This window comes from Ursus maritimus, unplaced genomic scaffold (genome assembly GCF_017311325.1).
Source record: "Ursus maritimus isolate PB19 unplaced genomic scaffold, ASM1731132v1 scaffold_28, whole genome shotgun sequence".
Lineage (NCBI taxonomy): Eukaryota > Metazoa > Chordata > Mammalia > Carnivora > Ursidae > Ursus > Ursus maritimus.
The window spans coordinates 1712776-1730996 of NW_024425341.1; the positions used below are offsets into that span (position 1 = coordinate 1712776).

The following is an 18221-nucleotide window of genomic DNA, read 5'->3' on the forward strand; positions in this document are numbered from 1 at the left end:
CATTTAATTGCCTATTCTTGAAAGAGTATTTAGAAATTAAAATAGTAGCTTAAACCAGTGTCCATTCACTCTAGCTTAGTAAACAAAGGAATTAAAAGGAATTAAATTTTGGCAGACCCAATATTTAAGCAACCAATGACTATTTTTCATCGAATATGTGTTTTATGGAAGAAATATAAAGACAAGCCAAGCTTAACATATCTCAAGTCCAGGGATTTCACATGCTTACTCATTTGCATTTCTGAGTCTCTACCTGACTATATCAAAGAGAAATGGTTTAGAGCTTTCCAAACTGGCAGTAATGATCATCACTGGGTCATAAAAATCAATTTAATGTAACAAAAATTATAGAGATGGGGAACAAATCAGTGGTTTCCAGGGAACAGGGTGAGGAGTGTGTGGTGTGGATGTGGTCATAAAGGCAGCACCATGGAGTCCTGCAGAGATGGAACAACTCTGTGTCTTCACTGTGGTGAGCATTACAGGAAACTACATTATCACTAGAGCTGCACAGAACTGTACACACAGGGACAAAAGGGCATATGTAAAACTGGTAGAACCCAAATGAACTGGCTTGTACCTATGTCAGTTCCTTAGTTTTGATATTGTATTATAGTTACGCAAGATGTAACCACTGGGGAAACTGGGTGAAAGGTACACAGAACTTCTCTGTACATTTTTTTTTTGCATCCCCCTGTGAATCTAGAATTATTTCAAAATATAAAGTTAAAATAATTTAATGGGTTGCAACTAATATTTTTTCAAAATCAAAACATCAGTGCCTAGAATAAGGGAAAAAAACTTGTTCAACTCTGTATGCGCATATGTTTAGGTGGACAGGAGGCTGCAATGTAAACTGTGTTTCTTATTGTGGGTTTTAGCTTTCTCATAGAAGCTTGAGAAATACTGGAACTTAAGGCTACTAGGAAAGAAATTAAAATACTTCATTCTCTTAGTGTTCTGGGCTCAGTTAACAATGACCAATATTTTCTCATTAATAGCACTAGCAACTAACACTACATATGCACTAACCCAAGTACATTATATATACTAACTCATTTATTTCTGTGAGGTAGATCCTATTACAATCCTCATTTTACAAATGGGGATTTGAGGTACAGAATGATTACAAGACTTTCCCAGACAGCGGATGGTAGAGTTGTGATACAAACACAGGCACTGTGGCTCTGAGTCCATGCCCGCGGTCACTGTGTTTCACTGACTGACACTATATATGTATCTTTGTGAACAACTTCAGGTTACCTCCAATCTTTAATTCTGGATTATTTCACTACAGGCAATCTAGGCTTCTAAAGCTCACTGAACATATCAGATGAAAGTTCAACAAATATTATATACACACAACTAAAAGACTATCTAACAGACGGAAAATAAAAAGAAAATACCTTCAGCCTCCAATTATCTCCTACTTCGGTTTTGATTCTGTTTAGCCAATTTTCATCAAAATATGCAGGATCTCTGCAAATAAGAAAAAGCTAGCATATTAATCATGCAGCTATCAAGCTTAAAAAAAACCCTGAAACCTATCCCATAATTCACTTAACTGCAACATAAAAATATATTTACCACATATTCGCCACTAAATAACTCAGTCTGGAGACTGGATGCAATTATAGTAGATTTCTCTAAAATTAACCCGTTATCGGCACATCACAAAACATATGTATATTATCAAAAACAAACTAAAAGGTGAAAATGATTACAATTGATATAGTTTTAAAAACAAATTACAGATGAATAAGCTACCCTGAAATTAACATAATTTTTAGATACAATATCTAAAACCAGTCAAAATTGATGACACAATTTTAAACAGACAAAAGAAATGTATCAAGAAAAAGGTTAACATAAGCCTTTCAGTTAATATTTCAATAATCTCCATCAACTAATACTTTGAAAGTCACCAATAATGCTATTAAAATTTCAATTTCTGGGTTGCTGGGGGCTCAGTTGGTTAAATGTCTGACTTTGGCTCAGGTTGTGATCCCAGGGTCCTGGGATGGAGTCCCGCATGGGGCTCTCTGCTCAGTGGGAAGCCTGCTTCTCCCTCTCCTGCTCCCCCTGCTTGTGCTGTCAAATAAATAAATAAAATCTTTAAAAATTTTTCAATTTTTTTTTTTTTAAGGATTTGAGAGAGAGAGAGAGAGCACAAATATGCAGCGGGGGGGGGGGAGGGGCAGAGGGAGGGATGGTCTTAAGCAGACTCCGTGTTCAGTGCAGAGCCCAACATGGGGCTTGATTTCACAAATCTGAGATCATGACCTGAGCCAAAACCAAGAGTCAGATGCTTAACTGACTGTGCCACCTAGGTGATCCAAAATATCAATTTTTAAATAATATAGAGTGAAAATAAATAAGTAAATAAATAGTATAGACTAAGGGGGCACCTGGGTGGCACAGTCGTTAAGCGTCTGCCTTTGGCTCAGGGCGTGATCCCAGCGTTCTGGGATCGAGCCCCACATCAGGCTCCTCCGCTGGGAGCCTGCTTCTTCCTCTCCCACTCTCCCTGCTTGTGTTCCCTCTTTCACTGGCTGTCTCTGTGTCAAATAAATAAAATCTTTAAAAAAAATAGTACAGACTAAGAACCTATTTTCTCACATGTAATACTAAGCATTAGACAAGATGGACACTGTTTGCAAAATGCTTAAAATCTAAGATAATACTAGTGTGGACAAATTGAAACACCTATGAATATACCTATACTTATTTTTCTTAGGAAAACCTCCCCAAACTACTACAAATAGGAAGAAAAAAATTTTTTTAGCCCAGCATGATCCTCATTTTAAAGTTTTTGAAACCAATGCTCTAAGACATGATTTATTCAAGACCACAGATTGAACACCTATGTTTGTCCTGCTTTAGCAAGTGCTAAGTCCAGAGATCTTTCCACAACACCACAACTGTCTCCATTCACCCCAAAAACATAATGGCAATGAGAGAAATATGTTAGAAAAAAAACTATATTTCAACTTAAACTGTCACTCAAACTGATACAATCAGCACTAAATTTTGTTCATATATTTAAATAAAGTAACATGCTACTTACAATTTTCAATGTCACTGTTAAAAAAGAAAAATGTATTTAGGTATAAAATTTATGAAAAAAGCAGTTACAACTAAATCAGTTCTAGAAATCTATTTTTTTATTTTATTATTTTTATTTTTTATTATTTCATAATTATTTTTGGAGCCTGTTATTTTGGAGCCATATAGCTTTTAAAAATAGCTTTATTGGGATATAATTTATATACCATACTATTCATCCATTTCAAGTATACAATGCAATGGACTTTAGTACATTCACAGAGTTGTATGACCATAACCATGATCTAAATATGATGTTAGGACATTTTCATCTTCCCAAAAAGAAACCCTTTATCTATTACCCATCACTGCCCACTTCCCTCTCTCTCTCCAGCCCCTGGGAATTACTCATCGCCTTTCTGTCTCCATGGGTTTGCCTATTCTGGACATTTCATATAAATGAAATCATACACTTTGTGGTCTTTTGTGTCTGGCTTCTTTCATTTAGGATGGTTTTCGGATTCATTCATATTGTAGTATGTATTACCACATCATTTCTTTTTTATGATTCAACAATATTCCATTTATGGATATAATACATTTTGGTTATCCATGTATCAGTTGATGTGCATTTGGGTTGTTTCTACTTTTTAGCTATTATGAATAATGATGCTTTGAACATTTATGCACCAGTTCTGTGTGGACATGTTTCTTGTGGGTATATGTTCAGGAGTGGAACTTCTGGATCCCATTGTAACTCTGTGTTTAACATTTGAAGCAAGGCCAAACTGTTTTCCAAAGTAGCTACACCACTTTACATTCCCACCAGCAATGTATGTTGGTTCCAATTTCTCCACAGCCTTGCCACCACTTGTTATTTTCTGTCCTGTTAATTACAGCCACCCTAGTGGATGTGAAGTGGTATTTCACTGTGGTTTTGATTTACATTTCCTTGATGACTAATCATGCTGAACATTAGCCATTTGTATACTCTCTTTGGAGAAAAGTCTATTCAGTCTTTGCCTGTTTAAAAATTGGGTTATCCTTTTATTATTGAGTTCTAAGAACTGCTTTTGGGTTTGGGTTTTTTTTCCCCCTTAGTATTCAAGAAAAAAAGCCTTCTCAGACATAAAACACGTAAATAATTTCTCACATTCCATGAGTTGTCCTTTCATTTTCTAAGAGTTCTATAGTTTTAGTCCTTCTACTTAGATCTATGACCCGTTTGTGTATGGTATAAGGGAGGAGTCTAAATTCATTCTTCTGCATGTGGATATTCACAACCATTTTATTTTTAAGCTTAATCTAGCTTTTTTAGAAGTTCAACAAAAGAATAAAAAAAATTAAGTAAGAGAAACTTGAGCAACCTTGCACAAAAAAGAGAAACTTATTGGAAGATCACTGAGGTATGTTATGGTATTAGGATAACTAGACCTCACAAAGTACTAGAATAAAGACCTGAAAGCTGTTAGGAACCCAGACAGTATGCTCCTTCTGACTTTCGTCTTTGTTTCTGCCCATCTATACCATCCTCTCTGCAGACTGACTTTTTTCTTTTTCTCCATATACAATGCTGACGACAGCTGCAGACAAGTTCCAAGTCTTCGACACTTTAGTTCAAACAAAGACCAGCCATCATTCAGTCCCAATTCTAAATTCCCAGATCATTCCAAATAATCCAGATAGAGTCTGTTTTTCATCCCTAATCCAACTTATATGTGACCAAAAGGATAGAAGCTTGCAAGTAGGTCACACACAACTTTAGGGGGAACAATGACCACAGTTGGCAGGGTAAGGGTGAATTTTCAGAGAAAGTGACTATTATAAAATGGGCAGACCACCCCAGAAAGTATCCTTCTTCCTTAAAACCTCTTGTAAAAATAGATAATGCAAAGAAAAGCAACAATTGAGTGAATTTTACTAAAATACTAAGGAATCATTATAAAAATAATTCAGCAACTAGAAAATATTCAGTATTTTTTGGGGCGCCTGGGTGGCACAGCGGTTAAGCGTCTGCCTTCGGCTCAGGGCGTGATCCCGGCGTTCTGGGATCGAGCCCCACATCAGGCTCCTCCGCTATGAGCCTGCTTCTTCCTCTCCCACTCCCCCTGCTTGTGTTCCCTCTCTCTCTGGCTGTCTCTATCTCTGTCAAATAAATAAATAAAATCTTAAAAAAAAAAAAAAAAAGAAAAATCATTAAAAAAAAAAAGAAAATATTCAGTATTTTTTGATACTTGAATAATCTAAAAAGCCAATCAAGTGTTAGTCTTTCCAACCAAAAAAGACACATAAGGCAAGCAATCTGAGTTTGGTGCTATGTGGCAGATGATTATTACTCAAAGCCAAAGGCACTGAGCTTACTAGCTAAGGGGCAATTCAGGGTCACACAAGTAAAAAATACTTACAGCAAGCTCATAACTTTATAAAAAAGAATGCTTTAAAATGTCTAAGAAGGTGCGCCTGGCTGGTTCAGTCAGTAGAGCATCTGACTTCTTGATCTTGGGGTCATGTGTTCAAGCTCCATGTTGGGGGCAGCGTTTACTTTCAAATTAATTTTAAAAATGTCTAAGAAATTAAATACTCCAAGAACTCCTAGGATACTTAATTTGCAATTTAAAACAATACTTATAGGTAAAAGAACTCGGAAATACCTGAATAAAATATTGCAAATCAAACACTATAATACAGCTTATTTCTTAAAAGATCACCAAATCAAAATCTCAGAATCATCGAGCTAGGGAGGGAAGACAACAAAAACAACTGCTAAGCACCAATAATAATATACTAGGCACTGAATCAGGCACTTTACATTCACAATGACATTGCAAGGGAGGTGTTACTATCCCTGTTACCAATAAGGAATATCAGACTCAGAAATCAAGTAATTTCCCCAAGTTCAACCAGATAATTAAGTGGCAGAGTTGGCGGTAGAATCGTTTTTGTTAAAACAGATCAGGAAAGTTCAACACAAGACTGGTTCGAGCAAACAATACTAAGGTCCTGTGGCTCATTATCTCCTTTAAGCTGAATAAACTAGGTCAGAAGGAGAGAGGGACCAACATGGTTCATGACACTCTATGTTCATTTAGGGCAGGAATCTGTTCTGTCCTCATTCACTCATTCCCAATACCTCATATCTGACACATAGCAGGTTCTCAATAAATATCTGCAGACTGAAATACATTTGGAAAGTGGAGGTACTTTTAAGCTATCGATAAACTTCCCATCTACTACTTGGGCAGAACACAGCAACAATAGTAGTCTTACAGTCTTCTTACATCCAATGTGACTTTTCCTAGTAATAAACTTTGATTCAATATGTAGGCATCTAGCCATAACTCTGTTTCTATAAGTAGTTTACAATTTCAGCAATATTTTCTAAGTACCCCTTAATTAATGCTCTCAGGCTATGACCAAACAATATAAAGGCAACAGATCATAGTTCTGCACAGACACGTAAATAACAACTGATAATCTTACTGGAGTGTTCTTCATGAGTAAGAAGCTATCTTTAGCTGACTCTTGCTAAGAAAAAACAAATAGAAACTATGAAACATACAAAACCATTTCCTCAGATTCTTCCAGTAACACATCTATTTGACTATAATTTATGAACTGGTCCTAGCTTAAACTTAAAAAAAAAAAGGCCCATTAACTTTAATCTGCAACATAATTTCAGAAATATATTATCTGCCTGCACTTAATTGCCTTCACAAAAATAAACACATTAAATTTCATTTGTACTGCTAAAATTATTTAAGCACTATAATATTCTTATTGAACTCAGCCAAATTAAGATGGGTCCAAAACCAACACTGTATTTTGGTTCCATCTCTTAATATGGCATTTTTATTACAAACCTTAGTACTTTTTAGATACGTTGATTCTTAGGTCTGTTTTCTAATTATCTTTCAATTACCCAAAACAATCATTTTGGTCCCCTGCCATTAAATGTGTATTCAAGAGTTAGCTATAATAATTTTCACAACTATAATGACAACAAAAATATAGCAAATTATGCTTAGCCCCTACTACATTAAATTAAGCAATAAAGGCACATAAGGGATAGGCTTTAAGCCAAGAACCAGCAACTCAGGGTACTAAAAAAAGAAAAGTATCCATTTAAGAAGCTTTCCACCAGTGTCCACAGCTTGACCTTCATTCTCTCTCTGTTGGTCTATTTTCTTTGTCCCCCTTTCTTAAACTCTGAAAGCTAAGACTAATGGCACTTAGAGGCATAACTTACTACTTCTGCTTTTAGTTTTTCAATCAATATGTGGTTGCGGTATAATAAAAAACATATCTGGTCTTCGTCCCTGGTTCCTGGCACTGAGCTCCTAAAACCCTTAGAATTTCCTAAGTGACAGGAATGTCCTTTGTAATTTATAATGAGTGCTTTCTGACCATAACTGAGTTTATGCTAATGAGGTGATACATCGTGGATGAATCTAGATAGCTTCAGGATGGAGGCTGGTTCCAAAGGAACCAACCACATGACTGAGGACTGGAACTTTCAGTCCCACTTCGACCTCCAGAAAGGGGCTGGAGGTTGAGTTCACAATTTCAATCACATCTATGGCATGAAACCCCATATAAAAGTCCTAAGCAGCAGGGTTCAGGGAGTTTCTAAGTTGGTGAACACACTGATGTGCTGGAGGGTAGCATGCTTGCAGAGAGCATGGAAGCTGCGAGCTCTGTGCTGCCCACAGCCCCATACCTTGCACGATGCATCTCTTTCATTTGACTGTTCTTGGATTATACTCTTCATAATGAAATTATAATCGTTAAGTATAAAGCTTTCCTGAGTTTTGCGTCATTCTTGAAAATTACTGAAAGCGCTGGGGGTAGACAGGAGTTCACAGGAACTCCTGAATTTGTAGTTGGCCAGGAAGAAGTGTGGCTGAGCTGAGGATTGCACATCCACCTGGCATGTGAAGTTGGGGCAGTTTTGTGGGACTGAGGCCTTAACTTGTGGAGTCCGCACTGACTCAAAAGTTAGCGTCAGAACTGAACCGCAGGACATCCAGCTGGTATCAGGGAAATTGGTGATGGAAAATGAGTGGTGGTGAACTATTCTTGGAGACAAAAGATAAATGATAAAAGCTGTTTTCTTTTAATTTCAAAGTCAAAATAAATCCACATTCATTCATTCAACAAACAAGGTACCAGAATGGTAACAAGTAGTCCAGATCACTTAGGATATACTATTGTTGAGTACTCTGGTTTTTATCCTGAGTGAAATGGGGTACCAATGTAGAGTTCTAAGCAGAAAATCTGACTTACTAAAAAATCACTCTGTCTGCTGGGTTCACATAAGGCTGTGGGCAGCCAAGTACAGAAACACCCTTATCAGGAAATTATTAACACGATAAAGGCAAGAGATGACGGTGGCTGATGTAGCAGGAAAAGTAACAATTCTTATCATAAAACTTTTCCAGGGGCACCTGGGTGGCTCAGTTGATTAAGCATCCTTGGTTTTGGCTCAGGTCATGATCTCAGGGTCCTGGATCAAGTCCCATGCTGTGCTCTGCGCTCAGCAGGGAGTCTGCTTGAGGATTCTGTCCACATCCCTCTGCCTCTCCCTCTGCTCGCGCATGCTCTCTCTCTCTAATAAATAAACCTTTAAAAAAACTTTTCCAAACATACAGAGAAGTAAAATATCATGAACAACCATATGCCAATCACAGAGAACATCCGGCCATACTTGCTCCATATTAGATTTTGACATTTTACTCCTAAAAACTCCACTACACATCTCTAATAAGGCACTTTTTCTGACATACACCTAAAACACAAACACTCTCCAGATACCATCTAATATTCAACCTATTTTCAAATTTCCTATATCATCCTCTAAACGTCTGCTATAGTTGATTTGTTCAAACAAGATTCAAGAAAAATCATGCATTGCATTTGTTTTTGCAATTGTGGAAAGAACACTTAATATGACATCTACCCTCTCAACAAAATTTTAAGTGCACAATATTAACTATAGGCACAATGTTGTACAGCAGACCCTAGACTTCCTCATCTTGTATAAGTGAAACTTTCATATTTACTGAAGAGCAACTCATCATTTGCCCCAACTACTAACTCCTGGCAACCATCATTCTAATCTCCGTTTTCATGCATTTGATTATTTTAGATATGTCGTACAAGTGGGGTCATGCACTATTTGTCCTTCTGTGATTGGCTTATTTCACTAAGCATAAACGTCTTCCAGATTCATCCATGTTGTTGCATATGGCAGGATTTCCAAGAACCATGCAACACATTTGGTTACTGTTTCTCATCTCTTCAGGCTCTTTAGTTTAGCATAGTCTACCCCCCCTTTCTTTTTTCTCATGGCATGGATTTGTTGAGGAGACTAGGTCAATTGTCCTGTAAAATATCTCACTTTCTGGATTTGCCTGATTGTTTCCTCATGATTTAGTGTAACTTGTTCCTCTAGGCTCTGCGCTTTTCTGTAAACTGGAAGTCAGAGCTAAAGCCCAGATATAAATATACTTTATAGATGTATTTTAAAAGTATAGTAATATCAGGATTTCCTGGCAGATTTGATGTCTGATGGGGAAAAAAAAGAAAGGTTTTATGGTTTGAGCAACTGGAAGGACATGCCAACAACTGAAATGAGAAAGATTTTTGACTGAGTGGGTTTTAGGTAGAAGACAGGGAGCTTAGTTTTAGATATGACAACTCTGAGAGGTCTTTTAGACTCAAATGCAGACACTGAATAGACAACGAGGTTAAGTCTGGAGGTCAAAGCAAAGATTCATGCTGGAGATACAAACTTGAGAGTCATTAGGATACGGATGATGTTTAAATCCATGAGTCATCAGTAAGTGAATGCAAACAGAAAAGGGGAGAGGAACAAGACCTGACTCCTTCGGCACTCCAGAATTAGGAAGTACGATAGAAGAGGAAAAATGAGCAAAGGAAATTCAGATCATCAGGTGAGACAGGAGAAAAATCCAGAGACTAACGGTATCCTGGAAACCAAATTTTTAAAAGTATTACAAGGAGATTAAGTCCTTTGAATGCTGCTGCCAGGTCCAGATAAGGACTGAGAATGGGCCATTAGAATCAGCAATGTGTAGATAACTGGCAGTCCTAACAAGTGCAATTTTAATAAAATGGTGGGGGAAAAAAATTCCTGACTTAAAAGTGGATTTAAAAGAGCAGGAAGATAGGAATCCAAAAGAGCTGGGTACAGACTATTTTAAAAAGTTTTTGCTACAAAGGGGAGGAGAAACTGACTGACAGAAGTGAGATCATTAGTATTTTTATTTTTATTATTTTTTAAAGATTTTATTTATTTGTCAGAGAGAGAGAAAGCGTGTGAGCAAGCACAAGCAGGGGGAGCAGCAGGCTCCCCGTCGATCAAGGAGCCAGACTCAGGACTTGATCTCAGGACCCTGGGATCATGACCTGAGCTGAAGGCAGACACTTAACCAACTGAGCCATGCAGGCGCCCTGAAATCAGAAGTATTTTTAAAGAGAAAAGAAGTAACGATTTGCTTGCATGCTGGTGGATATATCCAGCAGAGAAGGGAAAACTGATGATATAGGAAAGAGGGGCAAATTGGTAAAGTGATGATCCTGAGTAGGCGATAGGCAATGGGATGCAATATACAAAGTGCAAGTACTGACTTTAAGATAGAAACCTTCCCCACCAACCCTATAGCTCTACCTATCATAACAGGTAGCAAGACAAAGTCAAACTAATGCTGGCAGGTGGGTACATGTAGTCATGGGATTCTATGGAAATTGTTTTATTTGTTTCAACTTCCTCAGAAGTAGGATGTTTTATTTGTTTCAACTTCCTCAGAAGTAGGACCTACTTTGTAAGGTGATCAGATAAGAGAGATAGGGAAGGTGGCACCTGAGGTCTGAAGAGAGAAAAATGTGAGATAGTCATCTGGAAGACTGGGGGAATGAAACACTAGGGAAACACAGTATGATTGTGGGATTCCATAAGGTAACACCTGCAGTTTTTGTGGTGGGACATTTAAAATGAGATCCATCAGCATGTTTGCATTTTTTTTTCCAGCTCGGTTCAGCTGCATAGGTAAGAAGCAGAACTGGTAGGACATTAGATTTAACCAGAGTTGCAGTTTTGTGAAACAAATACAATATGAGAGGGGCAGGGGAGCTAAAAGTGTATGCAGGGGAGTAATTATGATTGACCATGGAGTTTTAGCTATATAAGAGGAAAGAAAGAACAGTAAAGGTGGACAGTATTAAGATCCCACTGGCACTAGAGAATTAAAGAATTATTGGAGACTTGATACCAGAGGAAGGGAGATGGAAAGACAGGAAACAATAATCAGTGGTAATGAGAAAACTGAGATTATGTGGGGATTACACTTTATCAGTAATTACAAGATATAGGGTATGATCATGGGAAGGAGTGCCTGAAATCTAGTAGAAGACAAGGTCAGTGGAGAGGAGTTCGAGAAACTGGTAGGCAAGGATATGAAGGATCATCTAGGTATACATCCAAATCAACAAGAATGCAGGTAAGAGTAGTACTGGAAAGAGCCGGCAGTGTGCCAGGATCCAATATTGTCGAGAAACGAGAAGAGATGACAACAACGAAGGGTAGTGGATGATGTCCTAAGATTCAAAACTAGAGTTTCAGGAAAGATGAAGGAGAATGGTCTGGGAGCAGCATTAAGGAGTACCACCTCTGGGCTAAGCAGTACTTGAAGACTGGGAGAAAAAACAGCCATCACTTGAGAAGCCTGCAGAACCAGTGTCAGGGGAAAACCAGATTTCTTTCAGAGCCAAAGGTGGATCAGGCAAAGTGCTGATTGTTCTTTGGCACAAGTCCTGAAGGTTAACCAAGAATCACAGGCTTAAGAGCATAAACAGCCAATTCAAATTTCTTGCTATTTCATATAAAACATCCTGTGCTCTCTCTGAAGTGGATTCTGCTTTGTTAAATATTTTTTTTTACCAATATTAATTTTCTTCAAACCAAAAAGCTGAAAATAGAAAGTTCATTTAACAACCACAGTTCCCAGGGCACCTGGGTGGCTCAGTCAGTTAAGCATCTGCCTTTGGCTCAGGTCATGATCCCAGGGTGCTGGGATGGAGCCCCGCGTCAGGCTCCCTGCTCAGGGGAGTGGGAGGAACCTGCTTCTCCCTCTGCCTGCTGCTCTGCCTACTTCTTGTATTCTTTCTCTTTCTGTCAAATAAATGAATAAAATCTTAAAACAAAACAAAACAAAAAAAATCACAGTTCCCTTAAGACATAAGGGGAAAAAAAAGGTTTTCATTTTGTATTTGTTAATGTACAGATGTAAAAGGAGGGAGTACATCTTAACGTTTTTGGTGACTGATCTATAGTAAAAATTAAACAAGAATCTAATCATCTATAGATGATGTCTGTCTGGTCACTAGGCAAATCAACATAATCAAAAGTCCTGAAAATATGGGAAAGGAATCTTTTTAATAAATACTGCAAAAAAAGAAGAAAAAAAAAGCCAATCCATAATACACAAAAAGTAATTCAAAATTCAACACAGACCTAAATGTAAGCACTGGAACTATAAAACTTCTAGAGGAAAACACAGAAGAAAATCTTTTTTTTTTTTTTTAAAGATTTTATTTATTTATGTGACAGAGAGACAGCCAGCGAAGAGAGGGAACACAAGCAGGGTGAGTGGGAGAGGAAGAAGCAGGCTCATAGCGGAGGAGCCCGATGTGGGACTCGATCCCGGAACGCAGGGATCACGCCCTGAGCCGAAGGCAGATGCTTAACGACTGCGCTACCCAGGCGCCCCTTCACACAGAAGAAAATCTTAAGTGACCCCAGGTTTGGTAAATATTTCTTATTAGAATTAAAAAAAAAAATGTTGGCTAACTGAATTTAAATTAAAAAACAAACAAACATGGGGGCACTTGGCTGGCTCAGTCAATGGAATTTATGACAATTTTTGAGGTTGTGGGTTCAAGCTCCACACTGGGTATAGAGATTACTTAAAAATAAAATCTTAAAAAAAAAAAGAATAAAAAAAAACATGAAAGAAAAACAAATTAGATTTTATCGAAATTTAAAAACTTTTGCCAAGACACTATTAAGAAAATGAAGGGGGGGCGGCACCTGGGTGGCTCAGGTCATGATCCCAGGGTCCTGGGATCTAGCCCCCCATCAGGCTCCCTGCGCAGCGGGGAGCCTGCTTCTCCCTCTTCGTCTGCCACTCCCCCTGCTTGTGCTCTGTCAGATAAATAAGTAACAAATCTAAGAAAGAAAGAAAGAAAGAAAGAAAGAAAGAAAGGGAAAAAGGAAGAAAGGAAGAAAGGAAGAAAGGAAGAAAGAAAGAAAGAAAGAAAGAAAGAAAAGGGAAGCCACAGATTGGAAGAAAATATTTTAAAACATACATCTGAAAAACGACTTGTATTTAGTATTTATATTTGTATTTATAAAGAACTCTAAATTCAGTAAGACAATTTAAATAAAAAACAGGCAAAAGATTACAGGAAACCATTCACAAAAGAAGATATATAGATGGCAAAAACATGAAAAGATGCCGGACACCATTAGTCATCCTAGGAATACAAACGAAAACCACAGTGAGTTATTACTAAACAGCCATCAGAATGGCTAAAATCAAAAAGACTGCCATATACACCTGAAATTAATGTAATATTGTGTATCAACCATACTTCAATTAAAACAAAACAAAACAGGAGCACCTGGCTGGCTTAGTTGGTAGAGCATGTAACTCTTGATTTCACGGTTGTGAATTCAAGCCCCATGCCAGATGTAGAGATTACTTAAATATAAAGCCTTAAAAAAACCAAAAAAACTGAAAAAACAAAAAACACTGACCTTAGCAAGTGATGGTGAGACTGTGGTGAAATAAGAACGTTTGTACACTGCTTGTGGGAGCAAAAACGGCACATCCACTCTGGAAACACTTTGGCAGTCTCCTAAATATTATTTCTAATAGTCTCAAACTAAAATAACCCAGATGTTCATCAGCAGATGAATAGATGAATAGATCATGGTATATCTATATAATGGAGTATGTATGGACTATTACAGGCAACGACACGAATGAATTTCAAAATAGTTATGTTGCATGAAAGAAGCCATACCTTCTCCCTCAAATAAGAAAATGTATTGTGTGAGTCGATTTATATAAATTTCTAGAAATTGCAAATTAATCTAAAGTAATAGAAAGTAAGTCAGTGGTTGCCTGGGGATGGAAAAGGGGTGGCAGAAAGAAGGGACTAACATTTTTTTTTTTTTTAAAGATTTTATTTATTTATTTGACAGAGAGAGACAGCCAGCGAGAGAGGGAACACAAGCAGGGGGAGTGGGAGAGGAAGAAGCAGGCTCATAGCGGAGGAGCCTGATGTGGGGCTTGATCCCACAGCGCCGGGATCACGCCCTGAGCCGAAGGCAGACGCTTAACCGCTGTGCCACCCAGGCGCCGCGGGACTAAAATTTCTTGAAGTGACTGATTCGTTCATTATCTTGGCTGTGGTGATAGTTGCACAGGCATCTACACAGGTAAAAATTTATCAAATACTATACTTTAAAAATGTACAATTTACTATATGTCAATTTCATCTCACTAAAGCTGCAAAAAAAGAGGAGAGCATTAAAAAGAAATGAACTATCAAGCCACATGGAGAAATCTTAAATGCAATATTGCCAAGTGAAAGAAGTCAATCTGAGAAGACTACATATGGTTATGATTTCAATTACATGACATTCTAGAAAAAGCAAAACTATGGAGACAGTAAAAAGATCACGGGTTGCTGGGGGTCTGGGGAGTAGATGACTAGTAGAGCAAAGGGGATTTTTAGGGCAGTGAAACTACTCTGTGTGATACTACAATGGTAGATACGTGTCATTACGTATTTGTCAAACCCATACAGAAAATGTACAACACAGATGAACTTTAATGTAAAATAGGGATTTTGGGTGATGATGCTTTGGAGTAGTTCATCAATTACAACAAATGTACCACTCTGGCATGGGATGTTGACAGTGGGGGAAGCTCTGCGTAGTAGGGCAAGGAGTATGTGAGAATTAGCCATACTTTACACTCAATTTTTAAAAACCTTTTCTTTAAGTAGTAAAATATACACAAAATTTGTTATTTAAACTTGAGTGTGTGGTTCAGTGGCATTAAGTGCACTCACACTGTTGTGCAATCATCACTATCATCCACCCCCAGAACTCTGTCATCCCATACTGCAACTGTTTGCCATTTCAATTTTGCTGTGAAACTAAAACTGTTCTAAAAAACAAAGTCATACTAATTAAAAATAAGGGGGAGGGCATGAACCTACGTGGACAAAGAGATAAGACAACAGCAACAAAATTTTAGAAGCTGGAAAGCAGATGAATGGAAAAGGACTAAAAGGGTGGAGAGAGAAAAAATTATACTAACAAGAAACATACTTAAGCCCATTCATATTTGATAAAATTTCTATTGAAACTACAGAAAGATACAGTTTTTCACTTCTCAGCTCAGACAAAATGAAAAGATTTGCAATTTCCAGTGAAACTCTTTGCTCAGTACCCACACTCTTTTGGCTTTCCTCATACCTCTCTGGTACCTCTGTTGTCTGAGGTTCCAACCAGAATTAAATGTCAAAGTTCTCCAATGCTCGGGCTACACATATTTCCCTCTTATGCTATAGTATTCCCTAAGTGACTTAATCCACACTAATGGCTTCAATTAAGAGATACCCAAATTGATTCTGGACTTCTCTTCTGCACTTTAGAACTATATGATCTAATGCTAACTTATTTTCTCTTGATGTCTCAATTCCACTCAAATTCAATGTCCCCCAAACTAAACCCATGATATATCCAGCACTCCTCCACAGCAGATCCCCTTTCAGCATTCCCACATCAGTGGTCTGCCCCCTCTTCTGGTTATTTGCTCAAGTTAGAAATTTAAAAGTCAATTTTGATACCTCCCTTTTACTCACTAACCCATATCAATCATCAACATTTGGTTTTCTCTACTATTTTGAGTCTATCCATTTGTCTCTATCTCCTTTACTACCTCCTAATCCAAAGTACCATAATCTCCTTTCTGATTTACTACAAATTTCTTTCCAATTGATCATCCCTCATCATTATGGCCTCTTCTAATTCATTTTACACCTGCAGCCAGAATATTTTCAAAATGCAAATCAAACTGGAATCTAAATAAAAACTTAAAAAAAAAAAAAAGAAAAAGAAAACTGGTGCGGCCACTGTGGAAAACAGTATGGAGGTTCCTCAAAAAGTTAAAAATAGAACTACCCTATGGCCCAGCAATTGCACTACTGGGTATTTAATTCAAAGAACACAAAAATACTAATTCAAAGGGATACATGTACCCCAGTTGCTTAACAGCATTATCTACAATAGCCAAATTATGGAAACAGCCCAAATGTCTATCAACTGATGAATGGATAAAGAAGATGTGGTGTGTGTACACACACACACACACACACACACACACACACACACAAATGGAATGTTACTCAGCGATCAAAAAAGAATGAAATCTTGCCATTTTAACAACATGGAGTACTATGCTAAGCAAAATAAGTTAGAGGAAGACAAATACCATATGATTTCAGTCACATGTGGAATTTAAAAAACAAAACAAAGGGATAAAAAAGAGAGAGGCAAAGGAAGAAACAGACTCTTAACTGTAAAGAACAAACTGATGGTTACCAGAAGGGTTAAATAGGTGATGGGGATTAAGGAGGGCACTTGTTGTGATGAGCACCAGGTATTGTATGGAAGTGCTGACTCACTGCATTGTACACCTGAAACTAATATTACACTATATGTTAACTGGAATTTAAATAAAAACTTAAAAAAAATGTAAATCTGACCTTGTTAACCCTTCCTGCCTCCACACCTCCCAAATTGCTTCTCATATCCCTTGGAATAAAGATACAAGGCCCTACATGGTCTGGCAACATCTCTTGCCATTCTCATTTTGTAACATGCTCCCTCTCTCTGCTTTAGTCACTCAAACCCTCTCTCTTTCTGTGGTGGTGTTCACCATACTCCATCAGCTGGTATGGCCTCATCTGTGTATGGTCTTCTATATGCTAAGAAATCTGTTACCAATCATCTTTCAGATTTAATTTATTTTCTCAGGTAAAATGTTTGTGACTTCCTTAAATTAAGTATGTCTCTTTACAAACGTTCCTAACATTGTGTATTTCAGCCCTGTGGCACTGGTTGTAATAGCAATTTTGTTTTCATAGTTATTTAAAAATCTGTTTTTCCCAAGGTTATATATTCTCTGAAGGCAACTGACCTGTGAGTTGTGGCTCACCCCTGTATCACCAGCGCTGGACACAAAGTAGCCAATCAATAAATATCAAAGGGACAAGGAGGAACGGAACTTCCTTGAAGTTGTACATATTATACAGTTATTAAAAAGAGATAATATGCAACAATATGAATGAATCTCAGACATTATGTTGAGTGAAAGGAGTCAGACACAAAAGAATACACACTGTATGATTCCCTTTATAAGATGTCCAAAAACAGAAAAAACTACTTACTGGCCCAGAAGTCAGAATCATGGTTATCATTGCGGAAGGGGTATTGATCAGAGATGGTCATGAGGGAACCACCTGGGGCTAGATGGGTGTATGTTTCAATCTGGGTGGTGGTCACACAGATGTGTATAAACAAATATACGACATACGTACACACACACATTTCATCACTTTTTTTGGTATACTTTTCTGTATATGTTTTACCATAACAAAAGGAAAAAAGGAAGACATCTTGGGGGAAAAAGTAAAAAACTAAGTACTGATGAGAAATATGCCTAAAAGACCTTGGTAAATTAACTACTTTGCAGAACATAATGTATGCCATGATTTTGATTTGGTAAAACAATATACACATACAGTTCTTCTAGTTTCTGCAAATGACAGAAATCCTACCCTAACTAAGCAAAACATTCATTTACTGACACATACCTGGAAAGCTTACTTAGCTTCAGTGAAACTCTCGAGACCATTCAAAGACTAAAAATTATTAGGGCACCACTCAGAGGTGACCATGAAAATCACAGGATCACTGTTCTCAGAGTGCTAGAACCAAGCCTGACCAAGTTTCAAATGAGTCTTTTCAAGTACCATCAAAAAGTCTGTGCACCTTTGTATCTGTTACAGAAGAGAGC

General features: G+C 37.5%; 1 protein-coding gene across 1 annotated transcript in view; it reads right to left on the reverse strand.

Moving 5' to 3' along the window:
• The window catches only part of HOOK3 (hook microtubule tethering protein 3), a 101922-nt gene that overhangs the window by 74161 nt on the left and 9540 nt on the right, over window positions 1–18221 (reverse strand). Inside the window, exon 3 of the mRNA XM_040643202.1 lies at window positions 1407–1479. Coding sequence (XP_040499136.1) covers window positions 1407–1479 — 73 coding nt within the window. The remainder of the gene's footprint in view (window positions 1–1406; window positions 1480–18221) is intronic.